Source organism: Papilio xuthus, unplaced genomic scaffold, assembly GCF_000836235.2.
Source record: "Papilio xuthus unplaced genomic scaffold, Pxut_1.1 DF825946.1, whole genome shotgun sequence".
Taxonomy (NCBI): Eukaryota; Metazoa; Arthropoda; class Insecta; order Lepidoptera; family Papilionidae; genus Papilio; species Papilio xuthus.
The window spans coordinates 14,268,358-14,290,564 of NW_013532703.1; the positions used below are offsets into that span (position 1 = coordinate 14,268,358).

Here is a 22,207-nt window from a genome sequence, read left to right on the forward strand (position 1 = left end):
GATGGCGGTAAATGTCCTAGAGTTATTGAAGTAATAGCCATTGAACATGAAAGTTAAGTTAAGTTGTAAAGAAAAGTAGAGGTGGACAGGTCGAGGAAATAAACAAAACCTCTCTGAGATTAACTTTGCGAGTTTAAAACTCAAAGATTGGTGGTGTGCAATGGAGCTTGTTGCATTCAGATATCTCATCAACATTCGATTTGCAACTTAACCTTTGAGTTATTTTAGTTGCTAGGCAGGCAATTTTTGTACACCTGTTGTCAGTAATCAGGAAGATAGAATCGTATTATTTAGATTATAAAATTTTATTTATTTTATTATAGATACATGATTTCATAATCATCATAAAATAACACATTAAATGATAAATTTAAGACAGGGAATTAAGTGTTCGTAGGAAAGATAGGCATATAAATTGAGAAATAACAATTAATTATGTTACATCAATTTATTTACGAGAACATAAGTTTGTTTATGTTCTTAATGGTTTGTTTACTTATGTGTTACTTAGCCAAATAAAGTTATTGAACTAATAATAAATCTGGTTCAAATATACAACCATAAAGATTCTGATAGGGTCTGGTGTTTATTAAGTCAAAGTTATAGGAAGGAATAAAACTAATAAATTAAAAAACTGGTTTAATTTAAATTTTGTTTACAACAGATAAAATTTTGTTTTAGCTCAAGAAAGTAAGTTTCAACAATTACAATCAAAGCATTATACCAGTCACAAACAATTTTTACAAAAAAAGAAATCATTTTTTTAGTTTACCATTATATATTGTAACGATTCCCAATACGCTAAAGTATTGTTATAACAGCAATCGAATCTACAACCGAGTGATATCGATAGTCCGTAGGTACTCCTAACTGTTAAGGATTTTTAGACAAAAGCCGGAATCGTACCAATGTTAAACAGTCGCTTTAGAGCGAGACAAATGTATGGGAATACATGAGAGCGCTATACAGTTTGTACAATTCCGGCTTAAGTCTAAATGAATCCTTAGAATATTGGCGCTTCAGAATTGAATTGGTTTTGTTTTGGTAGTTATACAACAAAACGTAAGTTTTTAAGACCAGAATTCACTCATTATCTTTGACAAAACAGAGATAAAACGATTTAGCTTAAGATTTTTGGTCACAGAAACTAGAACACGGTGAGTAACTGTTAAAAATCAATGTGTCACAACTAATTAATATTTGTCATAGAAGAGATACGTTTCGGTAGCACCTTTATTTATCATCTTATCAAAATTTCAGGTACTTGAAAAATATTTCCAATAATTGCTTCTATAAAGCTCTTGAAATTTTTATCTATAAGTGCAAATGCAATTAATATAAATTGATCGCTAGAAACAACACGCTATTGTACAGTTTCAGTTTTAAGAATCGTATAACGCAAAGATGCGTGTATTTTACAATATCATTTTCCTGATAATAGGCCTTGCATCAGTTTTGGGTGAGTTAAATTATTTATTACTTCGCATATTAATAATTTACGACTTATCGCCGCACCATATATTAAATTAATATTTAGATAGAACACCTGCAAGATTAATCCAATATAAAAATAGCCTGTTATAAAATAAAATATAAAATCTGTGAGATCATTTAAAACGGTTATTAAATATTGCTCGCGTATCCACCCGCGCGGAATTGAAAATACACATAATTAGTAGCCTACCTGTTATTCTAGACTATGTTCTACATCTATGTCAAATTTCAGTGAGATTCGTTCAGTCGTTCTGGAGATACCTTCGAACAAACATTCATCCATCTAAACATTCGCATTTACAATATAAGTAAGAAGTAAAAAGTAAAATCATCTTGTCTATGTTTTTTTTCAGCATTTCCTGGAAAACAGCAAAGGATTATAGGTGGGTCAATAACCACTATAGATAGATACCCATTTGCGGCATCTCTCTTGTTCTCTTGGAACCTTCAGCAATATACACAATCATGTGGTGGTACTATAATTACTAATCGAGCGGTTCTTTCAGCGGCTCATTGCTTTTAGTAAGTTTGATGAATTATCAACACTTGTTAAGGAGATTTACTAGTAATTCAGTCATACAGGGATTTTGTTTATTAATCAATTTAGCTTCACAAATATGCTAACTTAGCTTTATAAAATTTTGAAATTTGTTTAGATTTATTGCTTAATAGTATCATGTGCAATAACTCTATTGCATTTGACCCCATACTTGTAGAATCCTAGGCTCAATAAGGCTATTATAATTCTGAGAAACGTGAATAATACTATTACGAGTTGGAGCTAAATTTATTGCTAATCTAACCTTAACATAAAAGCAACTGGTAGTATTATAACTCTTAAAGAAAATTCTATTTTCAGCGGTGATTCGGCGGCAAGATGGCGCATTCGTGTTGGGTCGTCGTTCGCCAACACCGGTGGCGATGTTCACAATACCGCTCAGATAATCATTCATCCTAACTTCGATTATGAACATTTCGATAGCGACTTAGCCATAATGCGCGTTGCCACTCCATTCGTGTACAACAACCGAGTGCGCGCCGGTAGCATTGCGGGCGTCAATTACAATCTTGCAGATAACCAAGCCGTTTGGGCTGTAGGATGGGGTCTAACAGCGGTCAGTAGCAGTCATAATTACCAAAGCAAAATTTTCATTTCACTTTGTCTAGGAATGTTAGAGTAATAAACAATTTAATTGTTCATTTTCAGGTAAACGGCACTACGTCTGAGCAACTACGTCACGTCCAAATTTGGTCAATCAACCAGAGTATTTGCAAGAGTCGCTACAACGAACTTGGCGAACAAATCACAGAAAACATGTTATGCTCCGGTTGGCTGAACGTGGGAGGTCGTGACCAGTGCCAGGGAGACTCCGGTGGTCCCTTACTGCACAATAACGTCGTCGTTGGCGTCTGTTCCTGGGGAGAGAAGTGCGCTCTCGCCCGCTACCCCGGCGTTAATACTCGAGTTTCACGCTTTACTTCTTGGATCCAAGCTAATGCCTAATGTGTTTTTGAACGCAATAAATTATAGAGCATATTGTTTTTCTTGAATATTCATATACGTATTTAGATACACATATGTTTACATCACAACATGTTCATCAAATCCAAAGGTTATATATAGTATGTTAGTAAAATGAATACATTTCTTTAACTTTATATAAAATAAGGTATGATGTTGTATATACAGGTTACGCTAGTTTTAAATCTGATTAGGGATCAGATCATTGACGTTGGTGGATTATCTACTTTAGGAATAATTATTACCTTACCTGTATTGTACGCCCACGATTTGCTACGTTGAACAGGCTTTGTTAGAATTATTACACGTACCTGAAATAGAAAGTAACAAAATAAGTTACAGTAAAAAAATTTTTTGGAACCAAAACTAAGAGAAAATTTTGGTGATCTACAAATTAAAATTCATAAAGGTAATAAGGAAAAATCCCTTATTCCATAATTTCCCCAGACACTTCTTGAGTAAATAGGAAGAGGTTTTACTAAGGCTACGATGAGCTTTAAATAGAAAAATAATAGCACTTCTTTGAAGTTGAGATGCATTATATCACACTGATGTTCCTGATTAGATATTATAAAATTAGAAATTGATAGAAGCTACTAGATTATATTTTATATAGATACTAATAAGACTTATTAAAGATAATTTGACACGATAAGCAAAATTATTCATTATCAAATTGTAAGTTATTGAGAAATTTTATGAACGAAAACGCCAAACGGAGTTACAATACGAAACACCAAAAGTTTGACTATTGTTTAAATTGACTGTTGTGTAAATTGGTAAAACCAGACAAAGAATAAGTAGAATAGAATAACCTATAGTTATTATAAGATATAGCGAAATAATCGTGTACACTTCGGTTTATTCTATGCCATTAAAATTGAATTGGATTATCAAATATGTAAGTAATTATCGTGTATTTGTCACGCACATTGATTGTAAAGTAATCCAATAATAATAAATATTTATTAATACAGCTGCAAACCAACTTTACAGATAACAGATATCGATTTTTTCGAGAAAATTAGAACGAAACGGATTTCGTAAAGAAAGAGTAATCTTCGCTTACAGTAGTCAAATAATCAAAAGCAGAAATACGTTTTTAATTGTTTAAGCAACATCAAAAGTTATGATTACTAGTATACATGTAATACCAAAATAATTAATACTCTTTTACTTGTTTATTTAATTAAACGAACGTTTTTCGTTGGGCCTATCGGTACACCGATCGATCGACCCAATAGGACTTTTTTTGCCATTAACATTGTCGCCCTCATATCCGGTGTACCTAAAATGCTTGCTTTACTATCTTTGTTTATATTAGCAGATATTGGTAGCGATGTTACACACATGTGTTCCTAGTAAGTATAGTGGCTACACCTCTCTTGGAGATGTTACGATATAGTTCAAAGTCAAGGTATTGCGTTAGTATCAGCGTTAGATTGTATTAGATAGAATGATTGTGTATTCGAAATAATAAAACCAGAACAAAGTACTACAGAAAGATACAAATTAGAAAATAGAAGAGCCTTGAAAACAGCCCTGACCGTACCTTACATTACTATAAAATTATCTTCAATGTCGAAACACACACGAACCTCGGCAAGTTCAAGTGAAAATCGATCCAGGTATTCAGCCGCGCCCGTTGGCGCTCTCCGCCCCGACCTAGCGTAAAGGCGGGCATCCACGGACTTAGCCGTGAAAATTACCTTTAAAAAACAACTACCCTAGTCGTAGCAAACTAATTTAAATTATTTACTTATATAGACAAGTTTTCAAAATTTATACATAATCCAGACCTACAAATTAACGTTATCCTATCGATTTCTTTATAGTAAAGAACACAACGGATGTATACAGGGATTTTTTTTACTCAATCCTCACTTAACGTCGTAAAACGCAACTATGTTGGAATGTAGAGCACTCTTATGTAATGAAATAATCATTTTCTAGACGATGAAGAATTTTATCGGTGAATTAATAATGAAAAACCTATTACGTTACAGCTCTGTTAATGTGCATGTTTGGTTTGTGTTTTAGTATGCTATGAATTATAAAGGGCTCTCATGTGAATGTCGTTCAATCGTCGCATCATCAAGGCCACGCCCTTGGACCGCTATTTTTACCTCAACGTGTGCGACCTTCCCGCAGTGTTATTAAATATTAAATCAATTTTAACACCGTGCTCAGGTAAAGTATATTCAATTTTAATAATCGATTTACATTTACGAGACACGAAAAGAGTTTTACATTTTTTTTTTTTAATACAAGTGTGTTGCACGTAAACACACTTGTTGGTAAAAGGCTATGTGCTCGATGATCGGTACACATTATTTTCTATTGAAGGAACCCAGGTTATAAAAATACCTACTACTACCTACTACTCGCATGTTTGCTTTTAGGTTTTCTAAAATGAAATTAGTGGTAGCAAAAAAGCATGTTAATAATTTGCAAAGTCCACAAAACTCATTTAAATTTCATTCGGACATTACCAAGCGTAGCGACATAGCCGGTACGCGAGATTAGCTTTTTGCTACGTGGTTATTATTTTGAAACGTTCATACCACTCCGTGCGTACTACGATGTGACGTTTTTAACATTTAATAATTTCAACTCGTGAATCGTCAGAGTAGCGTTATTCTTCTTAATTATGTTTTAACAACGACCCTCTGTGTTTGATATGTTACGTATTTCCATTTAGCTCATGTATGTTAGCTTTGTTACTCTATTTTCGGTTTTAAAATTAAATATTATATCGATTTTAAATTAGCTTTAATCAATTTCCGAATAATTTATAGTCATTGCCTAATTCAACTTTATGTTACTCAATTAGCAAATGTTTTTGACTTTTCACGTGGCGTATAATTTGGAATTATATTTAAGTGATAATAATTATTTATTACAATACGTATATATTGTTTTTTTATTTCATATTGATAAAGGGTTATTGACGATAACATAATAGCTTTTTTTTTAAATGTAGCAATATTTGTAGGTCATTGGTTACAATTGCCCCAGAAGGTGTAAAATTTTTAAGTTTTTACAAAATGGCCTAAATTTTTTTAATACCCAGAGGGGAATTTTTATTTTATTTTTCTGGTGACCCTTGTGACAACCCCTATCAACCCCCTTCCTATGTACGTAACCTTTTGGGACACCCTGTATATATATATGTAGTCTTATGATATCTTTTGATCTGATATAATGATTTTAGATAGTTTATTTTATAGTTAATTTTAATAGGAGTAATTTTGTTTTCAGTAAAACATTTTTTTTGTTGTTAATAAACTGAGAAGCGTACAATTTATAACAATTTGTTATACTTGAACGCAGAAAGATTTTTATCTGAAAATTTCTGTCCCGACTAATTTTCTGTGATAAAGAACACGGCTTTTCCTTTAGGTGTAATATTTCACTGACGTGATTAAGTACTACGTAATTTTTTTAGACGTCCACAGAAATGTTATAAACGATATTTATATAAACGTATTATTGGGGTTCCGTACCTCGTAGGTAAAAACGGAACTTTTAAAGAATCACTTTGTTGTCCGTCTGTCTGTCTGTCAAGACCCTATTTTCAAAAACGCGTGAGTCAGCGGTCGCTAGGTGGTGTGAAAAAATAAAACTTCCAAACCAACACAATAAAAAAATACAACCGTTTTGTAAATTTACGCATTTTTTTTTATTATTGTTCAACTATTGGATAGGTAAAAATTTTGTATAACATTCACAGATCGCCAACTGCCAGTAAATAATATTTATTTATTAATATGTTCATACATACAAACATACATATTATATATGTATACATGACAGACAGAAGTAAATGTTTTATTTTAAACAATGCTATTAGACTCTAATTACTATCAACGAAATGCATGTTCAAATTACATTACCATTTCATTGTGGCCGGTCTCGGTCGTATAATACCGTTGTTCTAGGAATAATTTTCTGTAATTTGGATTATTTTGCAATTTAGTTTAGTAATAAAAATACTTTTTTAAATGGAAGTTATCGCTATTTATTTAATTAAGAAAATATATTGTAATTTAGATCCATGAGGTCTAAGTCCTTTTGTCAATAGACCCTGTAGTTCCTACTATTTTATTGTTTTTGCTAAGCTTTTTCCATTTTGTTCACATAAAAAACATCTGTACATCTATGTAGAGTTATTCTATGACCATCTAAAATTCGTAAATAAACTAGCCAAGATGATTTTTTTGTTATTCCGAGTGGAAGTTACTGCGACTAACACAAACTATTTAGCTTTATATTACTATGTCTTTTTAATTTGCCTTCTAAACAAAAATTTTGCTTGTACTTGATGTTTGAATAATCTTTTTATATACATTTGACATATATTATTAAACAAAAAACGTTAAGCATGTTGTTGGGGATATGCGATTGGGATTTCCCACGTTAAGGGTTCCACCCTTCCAGGATTTACTTGTTTATAATTCAGACATAATCGGCCAAATTAGATACGAAACAAATGCATAGAATTATTGTGACTGTAAATGTTATGAATAATTTTTTTATAAGTAGAGCATGACGTAAATAACTGGAACTGTCCATCTTACTAATAATGTAAAAGCGAATATTTGGATGTACACAAGTTACAAGATATCTCCAGTACGGCTTTTTGACATAGATGTAATACATAGGCTACTATTATAAATAAGTATTATTTTTAATTTCGCGTTGACGGAGTCACGGGCAATAGCTAGTAAAAACATAAAAGCTAGAACGTTTTCGATTTTACTTTTACTTTATCGTATATACCGGTCTGTGTATTTTTCTGACATGTGACAAAAACACCCATCAGTAATACACGCTCAGTAAATAACATTGGAAAGTATTTTTATAGATGCTGTAACTAATTGATTGGATTTTATACATACTGAAGACGTTTTTGTAGATTTTGTGTGTTGTTTTATAACAGGATTAAAAGTAATCATCAAAATCGGTTTACAAGAATCTGAGAGAAAAAGAATAAATATATAACACGAATTGCGAACCAAAAATGTGATATTTAAAGTCATTTAACAATGAATGAACGGTTAACAAATTGTATAATTATTCGTAAGACTATTACAGTTTGAATAAGACATAAAAAAGCAAAGTTAATTATATTTCACAGTGTACCTTGTGAAATACTGCTATAACCGTCCGGAGTCATCAGGGGAGTGTCTGCTTCGTTGAACATCTTCATTTCACACAAACAACACTTTACATTGTATAAAAATCGAAGTATTTTTTTTAACCACAGACTTACGCACAATATGAAGCTTAAGAGTCACTTATTTAATATAATTCTTTAAGTTCTTTGTTTTCGTTATTATTCCTATAGGTACTGTCTAGTATTTCTACATATTGTTTATATTATATTTTCACATATAATTACGTTGATTCACTATTATAATAAAATTAAATATTTGAACAATAAAAAAAGACATAAATTGCTTAAGAGACTACTAGTCCTGCTTAACAAAATATCATATACAGACTCACAATCAAATGAAATAATAACGTATGTATTATAAGGAAATGAATTGTTTATGTCACCTTGTTCAACGTATTTGATGGTCAGACTCAAGGACTGCAACATTAAATATTAACATTAATGAAAAACAAACAGTTTTTTTTTGTTTATAAGCTTTTTAAATAATAGAACATTTAAATATAAGGAAAATGTTCGCATTCTTGTATACATTACTGGTGATATGAGAATGGTGGCCTCATTTCGATTTCTTTTAGTACGAATTTACATATTTTCGCATTGGGTAGGGGTTATATGCATTTTCTTAATATTACTTTCTTTTTCGTTTTTAAAATTATACTATCAAGGTGTATTTTTAACACCAAACGTTTTGTATAAACTTAAAAAATCAAGGTGAAATTTATGATTAGTAATATAATTTGAGAAATAAAGGCATTAAAATGACTAAAAACTATTAAACTACATTTGAAATCTATGATATTCATTAAATTCTTGACTGAAACATAGCTGTACTATGATTAAAAATTCGTACGTCATGTACAAAAGCAATTAACTATGCACTCGCTTTGTACAAGCTCTTGCTACACGGTTCTATAATTAAGTCTCAGTCGAGTCACTATGTGCATATAATCTCCGAATATTTCGATAGTGTGTATCCAATTTATTTATAAAAACACCTTTAATCTTACGAACACATTCTTCAAACAAACCACAAAAAAAACAATCTTTAAATATATTTATAAGAAATTGTTAATTCATAAAACAACATTATTAAGTACACATTTTGAATAAAGAATTATTTTAACGTATTTTTTTTTATAGTTTTTAAGCTTTGTATGACGCACGTCGTAGCGAGCGTGGTGGTTAAACGCCACTGCCACCACCCCATAGCTCGTACCATGGGGTTTTCGCTAACAACATTGATCACGAAAGCTCCTTTTGTATAGATATGCCAGTCTTTTTTATGTTCGCGTGTCGCCTTTCAAGTGTATGCTACGTTTTTTTTTAAGTTAATTATACTGGCTTAAATTTTATGCATTTTTTATCGAAGAGTCTTGATTAAGACAAGAGTTACGATACAAATTTTGAATGATAGATTAGTAATACAAAAACCTGGTGTGCCAAACCCACATAGAGTGTATTGGGAACACAATATGATTATCTAGTGGATGGACAGGTCAATGCAAATAAAATATAGTGAATTTTGAGTCCACTAATGTTACTTATATTATAAATGCGAATGTTCGAATGTTCGAATGTCTATATGGATGGGTAGATGGATATTTGTTAGAAGGTATCTCCAGTACGGTTGCGTTGATCTAGCTGAAATTTGGCATAGATAAAGAACATAGTCTGGAAGAACACATATGCTACTAATTAAGTTTTTTTTTTAATTCATCGCAGACGAACATGTACGATGATATAAATTGTCATCAAATAAAAAAAGTTACCTGACAAGAAATAATTGTACTCTACACTTATCTTTATATTATTTTTCGTGTTCAACTTTTCACCTTCGTTCTTTACCTTTTTGATGACGCTTCTTGAAATAAATTCTACAAGTATTTCCGAGTTCCGGATTATCGTTTAATATGTCTTAATGTAAAAGTTGCTTCAGGAAAAATTTCCACCCTCTTCGACGCCTTTGAATGACTTAGCGAGGGATAAACATAAAACGTCAACAGGAATTAGGTCATTTAACAAAAGAAAATGTATTTGATGTTATTTTAATTAGTTTTTTTTTTGTGAAAAACGACCAATTTTTCAAACTTCAATTCTGTCAAAGAGCTTAAAAGTTTTACCAACTATTTTAGAAATACCTAATAAAAAAATTTATTTTAAGATTTACACGATTGCTATTTAAAAGCTGTAGTTTAATCGTTTAGGTTCGTATTTAAACATTTTTTTAAGATAACTTGATAATGGCAAGAAAACTACATTCATAAATTTTAATGAAAAGTTGACCTCGCTTGACCTAGTTTCTTAAAATAAACTTTTCAGTCTCTGTAACCAGTGTTTTAATCGTTCGTTTTGTTATTAATTGCAACGATAGTTTGTTTAGTTATCACTAAAAACGTCTCGAGGAATGAGATAAATTTGAATGGCAAAAAGTTTTATTTTAAATCAAAAGCTTTTTAAATGCTTATGAAAGTTATGAATAACGTTTAAGCATAGAAAACTTTATCATAAATTATTTTATTTTAAATCTAAGTTTTATTTTAACTTACGCATTAAATTTTTTTTAATATTATCTCAGTTGAACTTTTTGTCATACAAAATATTGTTTCGATGATATTAACGGTATCCTTAACAATAAATACTTATTAAGACGACCATTAGCTTGTCGTTAGGAGTAAATGGGTGAAAAAAAGATGCAAGAAAAAAGGAAAATACCAGAGCTATAAGAATATACAATTGATTTTCAAAGCCAGGTTTCCATTCATTTTAAAGAAATATTGTTTTGTTCTTGCCACAATATGTCCCTTTATTTTCATTGTTTTTTTTATTCTGTGAGCCCCTGCAGTTTAAGAATAGCAATTAAATATAAATGAAACATTGCTCCTTCTGAATACATGTCTTCGGTTCGACAGTTTAATATTAAACATTTTAAGTGGTCCCGAGTATATTTTCATAAGGCTTAATTCTCAAACTTTGTAAGGTAATAAAAAGTAAGCGTTGATGTTAACATTTGTGTTCTTACGCTATAAAATAAAGTTGCGAGTATTTCACAGTTGGCGACTTGCCCTAATGCTTTTAAGTCGTAAAATAAAAAAGTCAGTTTTACATTAGTGCAAAAATGTCATCTGGGAATATTTATATCGCTTGAAAGCAAAACATTTAATTGATATTATTTATTTATTTATTGATAATGCGATAATTGATGGAAATAAGATTAACTTTCATGCAATCCAATCATACTTTTAACAATTTAGCTCTTTTAACGTGATCGTTAAAAGAGTTAAGAGAACTTGAAGGAAATGGTGATCCATTTCCTGCAAGTTTAAAGTAATGTACCGAAGCTAATATTACAAATTTCATTTAAATTCCAAAACAAAAAAAAATCAAAATATTAGTTCATTCTGTAAACTGGCCGCTAAATAAAAAATGAAGTTTTCTAACTCAATTAAGAGCCGGCGCAATTGCCTTTGGAGAGCTCGCCATTTTAATTAACTCTTTGCACACTAATGCCTCAGACATGCTGACTTAAGGAAAAAAATAATGTCCAACTGTTATAACAATGAGTAATAGAGTTTATAACGACTACGTTGGAAAAAATATACAGAAATAGGAAGAAAACTGTACTGTTGTACTTCACGAAATACTTTTATGCATTTTCCTGTGTAACCGTATCTGACAAGCATGTCTCCTAGCCGGAGAAGTATGACTGTTACCGATAGTGTATAAGCATTTGTAAACGACCAACGAATTTATTTTTCATCCCATAAAGTCATAATCATCATCTCTCTGTCCTTATCCTAATTGAGTGGGCGTTACAGGTTTCGGCCTCCACATCGATTTATTTTGAGTAATTTCAGTCGTCACTCCCTTCTTAATCACGTAACCTTTTACTAAATTCATTCACCTCTTCCTTGACCTACCTAATCCGGTGTATCTCTCCACATTCTTACATATTTCTCCTGTCATAAATATTCTCTTTCTTTTTTGTATAATAGTGCTAATTGCTTTTTATATATTTACTTAACCATATCACTTTCAATTTAGCTCGTGCTACGTCAGAGAGGTGACCCGGGAGTCGGGTCAGGTTCAGGTCAGCGGCGGCCTTTGTTCGCATTCCTAATTAATTCTCACAAAAAGCTTCTTCATAGCAAACTGAACAAAGACGATTTAACTCTGTCTAAAAACAGTTCCCTTGTGTGCCGTTGTCTCAATTAATATATAATATTTTTTCATTGTATAATATAAAGATTGCCAACATTATCTGTTAAAAATATATGAATTGTTATTAAAATATTAAAGTTTAGAACTTTAATAATTCTTGGTTATATTTTTTCTAATGTTGGCAGTAGTAGAAAAAAGTATTTGCTGGACATTATTACATTCAATACAAACAAAGGCTTGGCGAAAGGTGGTGTGATGTCGACAAACAGTAATTGCACTAATAAAGTAATAGTTGCAAATGTGTTTGCTTAATGCACCCTTTCTAATGGTTTGGATGATGATTACTTATATATACTTTTGGATACTTAATCCAGAGCACGAAAGTAAGGCGAAAAAAGGCCTCCGGAGTATTATTATTGGAATAAATTCGCTCGGTGTTGTAATTTACAAAACAAAATAGCATTTCGGAAATCGAATTTTGATTAGATGTCTAACTTGTATGAAACACTCCATCTGTATTATGAATATTATAAATGCGAAAATTTATATGAATGGACGGATGATTTGTTAGATGGTATCTACGGAACGGCTCAACGGATTTAGATGAAATTTAACACAGATGTAGGACATAGTCTGGAAGAAAACATAGGTTACTTTTTGAGTTTTTTTTATTCTGCGAGAGCGTAGTTTCGAACGGCAGCTAGTACGACATATATCTATGATTCGTAATATTGAATTGTGAATATATGAATTGATAGATCAGTTAAATATATAATGTATTCGAAGGGAAAGCATAGATATCTCATGAAGTAATACAAACTCAATGTCACGCGCTTTTCTTCGCTGCTAAAAGAACGCAAGATTTATAACACTGGGCCTGTAGAAAATGTTAAAAATACACACTAATTAAGTCTTAAACAATAAAACTGCGTGCGCTGTAGTCGCAAATAGTATGATAAAATAGGATTAATTAAAAGTATCAACTTTATGTTATCAAGCTTATATGTTAATGAAAAAGTCATGCTGACTCACTATTTTGATAACAAAAAGTATTCTATATTTTTTAATGAACTAAAATCACGTACCGCTTGAATAATGGTAGACCTTAAAGCGGATTATTGTCCAGCCTTAGTGCATGAACTGAAAAGCAATTTAAGAAATAAATCCGTCAACCTATTGCCGGGAATTGATACAGTTTGAATCGAAATCGAAACACCTCACTCTTTAAAATCAGAGAAGTCCTTCCGACTACGGTACAGTCGGTTTTAAAAATAAATACTCACGTATTCGTCAGTTAAATGTATTACTAATCAGAAGCATACTTATAAACACGTTTATGTCCATTTTTAAAAGAAAGGACTTATATAACTTTCTTAATGGTATCAATGTATAAATATTTATCCAGTTGACTGTACATACTTGGAAAACATGTCTTTGTCAGTCAACCAAAAACATTCAGCTTTAATAACTGTCCATGATTTAAATCAGGTTGCCACCATGAGCGGTTCGATCTGTAGTTGTCATATTTGGAGACGATAATAATTAAACCTTGTTAAAATTAATTACGGGTCTGTTTAAAATGGACACCGAGTTCGTTATTTTTCGTTATAATTGATACGATAATAAACACTAAAACAATTTTAATTCAACATACACATATGTTTAATTCCTTGAAGGTTAACATGAAGCGACCAATTAGACATATTACGGAATAAAAGGTGTTTCAAATTTGAATAAGCCAGCGGGATATCGAATACAGGTTTATAACCTTTAATACGCCAACTATTATATGTATCTTATTCCAATCAAAGTTATCAAGTTTATTGAAAATATTTATTTTTTAATGTACGTTAATCACAAACAAAATAATGGCAATATCAATTTTAATCATACTTCAATTTGATTTCCATTGGCATCAACCCATCTTAGCCTATTCTATTCTCAGTAGCGGTAAGGTTGGGGCGACCGCCGAGGGCGCTGAGTATAAAGGGGCGCCTGTAGTGCCTCCTAATACATATAAACTATTTTTGGAAGAATTCCCCCGATACCAAAAAATGGGGGCACTGCAAAAATCGCATCCAGGGCGCCGGAAATTACAAAACCAGCCCTGTCTATTAAGTCACAATTTCATCACATTCTAATTGAGATCTAATATAAAAATCCGTGAATTGTTTTTTAATAATTCTAAAATCCAAACTTGCGGAGGCACGAAGACACCGGAAGATAAGTAGCACATACAGAATAAAACCTGTGTCTAGACAATATAATATCTTGACAAATATTGCTTCGAAATTATTTGTTTCATATCGTGTATTTTTGATTGACAAACAAATAACTGTTGAATTTGGGGAAATCATTAAACTTTTTTTGACTAAAAACTTCGATTTCGATGGAAGCAATTATCTAAGCGTAATAATTGGATATTTCAGATTGGAACAAGTTGTCGCCATTGTTCCCTGTATGACATGGGTACTGATGAAAAGATGATAATATAAATACAATAATAACTTGGCTCTATCTGGTCGGAGTTGTACTATAAGAACTTAAATTCCCTAATTATGGCCAAGTTGCCCTAATGTTAGGCAATTGCTAGACGCGGTCATTGTACTGGACCGGTAATGTGGTACCTTACCCTTTTCCTTTTTCAAGAAGTTTCACTTTGAAAGCATCAATGGCCAACACTAAGACAAAAGTGTTCAGATCTAGAACATACATAGTTACATTTTTCGTCTTCATTTTTGTTTTTTTTTTTTTATAACCTTGATAAGTATTAAGTTTGACAAGATGTAACATGGCATTCAATTATGCGAAAAAAAATAATAATTTACCTCTGATAAGTGTCACAATTTACATCACAGTATGCGGAATCAGAGACACTTAAAGACTTAAATGTATAATTGCATAAATCTTATTGTATACAAGTTTAAATCCCCTGATGACATAAGATAAAGTAGCGACAGATTGTATTTAACACAAGCGTTCATTTACATCTAACAGTTACACGAAATGACAGTGAAGGAGGTCATGAAAAATAAAAAATATGAACTTGTACCGCCAGACGGAGGATGGGGTTACGTAATTTGGATATCTGTCATTATAAACGGTGTAAGTAGATATAATATAATATCATATAGTGTGTCAAAAACTTTGTCTCGTATCGCGCATATTATTTGGATAGCGCACGCGTATTTTGTAGCGTTCGTTAAACTACGCAGAAGTCGCGTGCGTCTTTTATTTGCCGCATACACGTGTTTAGTATACACGTAAAGACGCATTAAACAGTAGCAATAGTATCACGCGTGTTGCACGTACCATGCTGGCCAGTTATAAATGTATCTTTACATCTGTAATGAAAAGAAACAAAAAGGAACACAATTTACAATATGTTTACATAGATTTTCTTTTCATAAAATTCATCCGATGGACGCTAATTCGTACATAATTTTTATCTGAGAGCACAATTTTTATGTATGTTAGTATTGTTATGAAGAAAATCCGACACTGTGTCGGTGTACTAGCGCAACACTAACCTTACTTAAATATCGACGTTTATGTCCCCTCACTAATCATTCTGACACTTGACTTTGTAATAAAAGCAAGCCATTCGCGCCAAAGGATTCTAAAAGTATTGATTAGGATCCGAAACTATTCAACCGAATTGAATAATTCTTTCACTATTGGGAAGCTACACTATTCCCGAGTGACAAGGGCTATATTTGTCACTAGATTTTTTATAACGCATTTGTCCGCGCGGACGAATGTCGCCAACAAATACTAGTGATGCATATACATATAGTTCATAAAGCCCTCAATGTAGTATATTAAAAACTATAGAAATTGCAAATAATATTTTTATGCAATTAACTATCGAAAACACTAATTAAGTAAAGGCAGTTTTAGTTTCTATCGTTTTTACAATATTGTCAGATATTATTGATATTTCAAATGATTTCAATTTCAGATAGCGACAGCATCGTTTTTAGGAAGTTTTGGAATAATATTCAATGAACTTTTCATCCAATTAAAAATGGGATCGACTAGTATTACTTTATTAAATGGAATAAACGCCATGTGCGTAGCTCTCTCTGGTAAGAACGAAATAGATTAAAATAAAAAATAAAAACAAAAAAAATAAATTTTTATATTCCTGGTCAAATATAAAATATTCGATTGTTTTTATATGTTTGGTTATTTATGGGAAGGAGGTTTTTCAAGGATTTTATTTAATCGTTATTGCCAGTGGAATACTTATTTGAATTATTTATTTTTCTTTTTTAGGGTTCATGACGGGCCCGCTGCTGAAATTTTTGAGTACGCGGCAATTGGGTATGGTTGCCGCGTTTTTTATAAACCTCGGTACTTTTGGTACCGTTTTTGTAAATTCCAAATTACTTTTCTTCGTCTGTCAAGGACTTTTACAGGTATTTTTTACTGAGAAAATATTATATTAATAAGTTACTGATGCATTCAGAGAAAACTTCATTAAGGGATCACATGTAATGACTCTGAGTGCAGGAGTTAGTGTAATTTTAAATTTATTGTGCTACTTATTTATTTGATACTTGACAAATTATAATATATTTTGCAGAACATCGGCATTGGATTTTTACTTAATATTACGTATTCAGTAATAAATGAATATTTTGTAAAGCGCCGATTGCTCTCATTAAGTGTTACACAAACCATTCCAGGTATTATTAATGATTATTTATATCTCAACTACCAAAGTCACATATAAAGAAAACTTGTCATGTATATTAAATGTTACTAATATTATAAAATAACTGTCGTCCGCGACTTTGTCCGCGCGGAATCAAAGAAAACTCAATTTGTGCTATGTTTTATATCTATGTCAAATTTCCGCGAAATCCGTGCAGCGTTCTGGAGACACCTTCAAACAAACATCCATCCATGCATGTACATATTTGCATTTGTAACATAAGTAAGCAGTAAGATGTGAAAGTTTGTTTGGTTGGATGGATGGATGTTTGTTAATATGCATCTCGAAAATGGCTTAACTCAAGAACCCATGAAATTCGACACAAATGTAGGACACAGTCATAAATAACGCAAAGGCTACTAAGATTACTAAGATTTTTTTTATAATTTCATCTTTACATATATCTAAAATCGGTAAAAATTGACACAAAATTTTCAATTTGAAACTAGCATCTTATGTCCCATGCATATAACTCTGAAATGGTGTTTTGAAAAAGATAACATGCTGTTTTTGGTAAATTAAAATTCTGCATTTGTTTACGTTATGACTAAATTTTTTTATTATGTTTTTCAGCTATTATAGCGTTATTTTCTCCACAATTAGTGAACATGGTTATAAATTATTATGGATTTCGAGGTGCATTTATTCTATTATCCGCCATCAATATGCACACATTTGTAGCTGTTTGTCTCATGCAACCAGTCGCGTGGCATATGAAGAAAATTGAAATACCAAACGTTGAAAGTTCTGGTACGTAATTATTCAAGTATAATTTCTTAACCAAACACATGCAAAATACTGGTCTTCATCAAATATTGTTGTATTATTTATTAAAGTTTTAAATTTCGATAATGAACAGCTTTTTTTTTAAATAACTCGCGTATGCTTTATTTCCGTGAACGCGAATTTGAACTGATCCGATCTACTTTCATTTGTTTTGAACATGTAATATTTAAAAAAAACTTATCTCGTCCTTCTTGGTTAATGATTGCTCTGGTAAATTATTAAATCATATTTCAACAATTAATTACAGTAAGAATAATATAATGACAAGTAATGAATATTTTCATTTATCGTTTGCAGAAATGAAATTACTTTTAGTCCAAGATAAAACAGATCAACACATTCCATGTGTTAAACTATCTGACAAAGAGAAAGAAGTAGAACAAAACATAGATAAGAAGGGAGAAAAAGATTTGGAACTAGATGTGGCAACAGAAAAAAGTAAAAGTATTAGGTGAGCAACACGTTGTAATTAAGTATTAAGACGTTGTTCCAGGCTTTTTGGGACTAAAGTTGATATTGTAATTCATAATCTTATTTAGATAATTATCGATTGTTAATACTAGACACTCCTACAACAAATTATCTAATTAAATTATTCAAACTTTCGTGAGACATTATACTAAACTGATATAAAAACGACTAAACACTCCGCGAAATAATACCAGTACCACTCATCCTGATGAAGGGCCCCCGATGGGCTCGAAACTAGTCGGTGTTTATATCAGTTTAAATTAACTAATGCTTCACTATGAACAAGACCGATATTACATTGGTTGGATGTGATGGAATCCAATAAGAGTTCTAAATATGAATCCTTCTTGAATTTATACTAAGAATTCGCATTGCATTTGTTTTCATTTAATTTAGTGTTTCCTATCCTTTTCAGAGGCATCATTTTGGAAGCAATAGATTTGAAACTAATGAAGACATTTATACTATCAAACGCCGGTTTAGGTTTGGCGATATGTGGATTTGCTGATTTGACTTTTACATTAATGCTTCCTCAAACATTATACGCAATGAATTGGACAGAAGTAAGTTTGATACCATACTTTAAAAGTCCGATCATTTCCAACTAAAACGAAGACAACTTTGGATATGATCGGGCAGTGCCTTTACTTTATTTCTATTTCTTTATCTTACTAATATTATAAATGCGAATGTTTGGATGGATAGATGGTTTTTTGTTTGATATCTCCAGAACGGATGCATGGATCTTCCTGAAATTTGGTACAGATGTAGAACGCAGTTTGGTACAATACATAGGCTGCTTATTTAATTCCACACGGAGTAGCGGGCAATAGCTAGTATATCATAAAGTTTCATCTGTAATAAGTAACTTTTGTTACATAACTGAATACTAAACTCCCTTCTATACTCATCATCATACTTGTATTTGTAAGTTGTGTAAAATTATGACTTTCCTTATAAAGTTCTATTTTTATTTTAGGATGAAGTAGCTCGGGCTGTGTCTTTAAATTGTTTTGGAGATCTAGTTACTAGAATTTTATTTATAATCGGTAGCTCCTGGTTGGTTCGTTTTGAGAGTCAACAAATTTATCTTGTTGGTTTATTTTTGGCTGTGACCACGAGATTAGGTAAGTATAATAAATATTTTAGATATTTATTTATTTATCTACGGAACCTTACATCATCATCATCATCAGAAACCACAGAAACTACGCGAATTTGCAACTTTGATCCCTAATTTTCAAAAAGTGGAATAATAATAACATAAAATGTTGGTCATACATTACTATGTTACATATTTTATAGGCGTGAATGTACACTGATTTTTATTATATGAAAAAGCATATAGCTGTAGAGATCATTCGAGAATTATAAATAATAAAGAACAGACAACCATTTTAATACCAGATGCTAATCAACTTATTTTTATCACTTTACAGGAATGCTAGGATTTGAAAATGTCACAACAATTTTGACATTCCTTACGATAATGGGTGTGTCAAAGTGCACCATAATAATGCTGATTCCACAAGTTATAGCAGAGGCAGTGAAACCCGAGCAGTTTACGTCCGCTATGGGCATCTTTATGTTATCTTTTGGTTTTATTAATTTATCATTTGGACCAATAATCGGTAAGGAATTATAAAACTCAGTATATAACAACTCTTTATTCGTCAACTAATTTAAGAGTTATGCAAAAGAAATATTTTTATGAGACACGTAACAAAAAATAACGGTCATCATTGTGTTACTTTAAATGCCTAACAAACAAGAGTTAATCAGCTAAAGCAAACGATTCTTATCACACAAAGTATTATAACATTGTACTAAAAAAACAAAATGAAACGTTATTTCATCTGTTGAAAATGATATTAAAATAGAATTCATTCAAAACAATCCTAAATGCGAAATTTCTGCTTTCAGGCGCTGTTCGCGATTTGACGGACAGCTATCCGACTGCGATTTACATTATAACTTCATGTTTCGGAATTGTTATTATGTTTTGGATCGTCGAAATGGTTTACAAAAAGAACAAACATAAAAGGAAGCCAAACACTCAAATCTCTAAAAAAGGATTGTCTTAATCAAAAGGACCCCACACATGTGGTCTTTACGTTAATTATTAAATACGTTGTAAAAGTCTGTGAGAAAATATGATTATTTATATAGAGAAACTGATTGCCGTTTACCAATTTGCCAACTGTGGTATCATCTTCAGAACGCTATCATTTTCAAGTCTAAGTTTGTGATTATTCTTCTATGTTATCTTAAGACGAATTTCAAAAACACATAAACAAAAACCCCTTACATTTGTTTTAATAAAAACAGTAATAATAATGTTTTAGTACACGTTTTAAATCATTGGATACTCAAAGTAATGAAGTATTCACAGTAATATAGTGCATGCTAGTAATTTCTGTACATGTATTATAAGACGAGTTGGATATCAAGAGAATAACGTGCCCACTTACGTTAAGTATTAGAATTTTGTATAAAACAATCTGTTTACACTGTTGAAATACTTGTATAGAAACATATTTTAACCCCTCATACGGTTTTACAATGCTATAAGTATCCAACAGATACATTAACTGACACATAATAGTTTCGATAAAAATAGTTTGTGTTATTATTTGGAAATTGTGATTTTATTTGACAAATAAGTTTCAAGTTACTTCAGGACTAATATGGACATTGTGAAAGTAAATTGGCCCTTAGTCTATTAATAAACAAAGGCTATGCAATTTAAATATAAAAAAAATTTCGGCAATGAAGTTCTACGTCAATGTTATCGTACTCAAGTTCCTTGGATTTGTACCTTTCTATAATCATTTTATTAACTGTTTAAAACATAGAAGATTAAGCTAAAGAGTTTTGGCTATCTAATAGACATAGTTTCGTAATTAATCTGCTACTTTCTTCTTATGTGAGTAAGTTGTGATATCCAGTTGAATATCTCATTATTTTAAGATGTAAAATAACATAGTTTTAAAAAAAAATCAAAGGTATTTTCATTTGTTTTTTTACCAACTAAACATAATTGTCGACGTAAAGATGTGGTTGAACCTCAACGCAATTGCACATAAACCTAATAAAGACGGAAATAATATAAAAAGCTAAATTAATTATGAATATTCAACTGTTTGTAATCTGATATTCGGGGTCGATAGAGTTTCCTTAATCGCTTATATATTCAATTAAATATATTTATCAAATAATGCACATGGACGCATGAAATCGGATAGAAGGAAAATTTACATATCAACTTTAATGTCATGTAATTTGATAGCTATATCCACAGATTATAAAGATTCGTCGCTAAAATATAACCGATTAATAATATAATCATTAAAAGCCACTTAAAAAGTAACAAAACACTATTAATAAGTTTAAGAGGATATAAAATAATTTACCATACATTAATTAGATATGAACTACACAATAATCCAAAATATTATAATTGTAATACGTGAATGTTAAATGAAACTTTGTAACCCTGTTTAAGGAAATTGCGAGAGCAAATTAACGTGAAATTTACCACAGTTAAAGTAAATATAGAAAAGAAATTCACGAGGCTATTCTGGGCATTTCTTCGTATGTTGTTTACTATAGTCGTATTTACCAATGGATTTTATTTAATACGTGTAAATAAATATTATAAACAAAAGAAAACTTTAATTTCTTGTCACTTGAGAGTAATCATCATCTACATACAATACTGCGATCTTTACATGGTCGTAAATAAAATCTTTATTTAATAATTTTAACATGGAATATTTCCAAGTCAAACCACGTTGTTAAGGCTGTGGGTGTTACGGTTGTATATCGTTGGTTGTTTTTTTATAACTATGCATATTGGAATAAATTAATACTA

At 31.2% G+C, this 22,207-nt stretch overlaps 3 protein-coding genes across 8 annotated transcripts in view; 2 read left to right on the forward strand and 1 right to left on the reverse strand.

The window, feature by feature from the left end:
• kcc (solute carrier family 12 member kcc) overlaps nucleotides 1-22,207 on the reverse strand; it is a 185,846-nt gene that overhangs the window by 83,263 nt on the left and 80,376 nt on the right. The window lies entirely within an intron of this gene.
• Nucleotides 1,353-3,045, forward strand: LOC106123983 (trypsin CFT-1-like). The gene is made up of 4 exons (XM_013320417.1): nucleotides 1,353-1,459; nucleotides 1,848-2,016; nucleotides 2,354-2,609; nucleotides 2,702-3,045. Exons 1-4 carry the CDS (start codon nucleotides 1,405-1,407, stop codon nucleotides 2,996-2,998), a joined length of 777 nt encoding a protein of 258 aa, XP_013175871.1. The 5' UTR covers nucleotides 1,353-1,404; the 3' UTR covers nucleotides 2,999-3,045.
• LOC106123978 (monocarboxylate transporter 2) lies at nucleotides 15,363-21,972 on the forward strand. The gene is made up of 10 exons (XM_013320411.1): nucleotides 15,363-15,461; nucleotides 16,318-16,444; nucleotides 16,635-16,777; nucleotides 16,945-17,047; nucleotides 17,650-17,826; nucleotides 18,160-18,313; nucleotides 18,749-18,896; nucleotides 19,313-19,460; nucleotides 19,773-19,964; nucleotides 20,257-21,972. The coding sequence occupies exons 1-10, from the start codon at nucleotides 15,363-15,365 to the stop codon at nucleotides 20,415-20,417; spliced, it is 1,452 nt and encodes a 483-aa protein (XP_013175865.1). The 3' UTR covers nucleotides 20,418-21,972.

Bases quoted from the DNA above. Each gene is read 5' to 3' on its own strand.
- LOC106123983 (XM_013320417.1), top strand. From the start codon at position 1,405: ATGCGTGTATTTTACAATATCATTTTCCTGATAATAGGCCTTGCATCA. The intron at 2,017-2,353 runs GTAAGTTTGATG...TTCTATTTTCAG, and splicing joins TCAGCGGCTCATTGCTTTTA to CGGTGATTCGGCGGCAAGAT. The intron at 2,610-2,701 runs GTCAGTAGCAGT...GTTCATTTTCAG, and splicing joins TAGGATGGGGTCTAACAGCG to GTAAACGGCACTACGTCTGA.
- LOC106123978 (XM_013320411.1), top strand. From the start codon at position 15,363: ATGACAGTGAAGGAGGTCATGAAAAATAAAAAATATGAACTTGTACCG. The intron at 17,048-17,649 runs GTATTATTAATG...TATGTTTTTCAG, and splicing joins TGTTACACAAACCATTCCAG to CTATTATAGCGTTATTTTCT. The intron at 17,827-18,159 runs GTACGTAATTAT...TATCGTTTGCAG, and splicing joins ACCAAACGTTGAAAGTTCTG to AAATGAAATTACTTTTAGTC.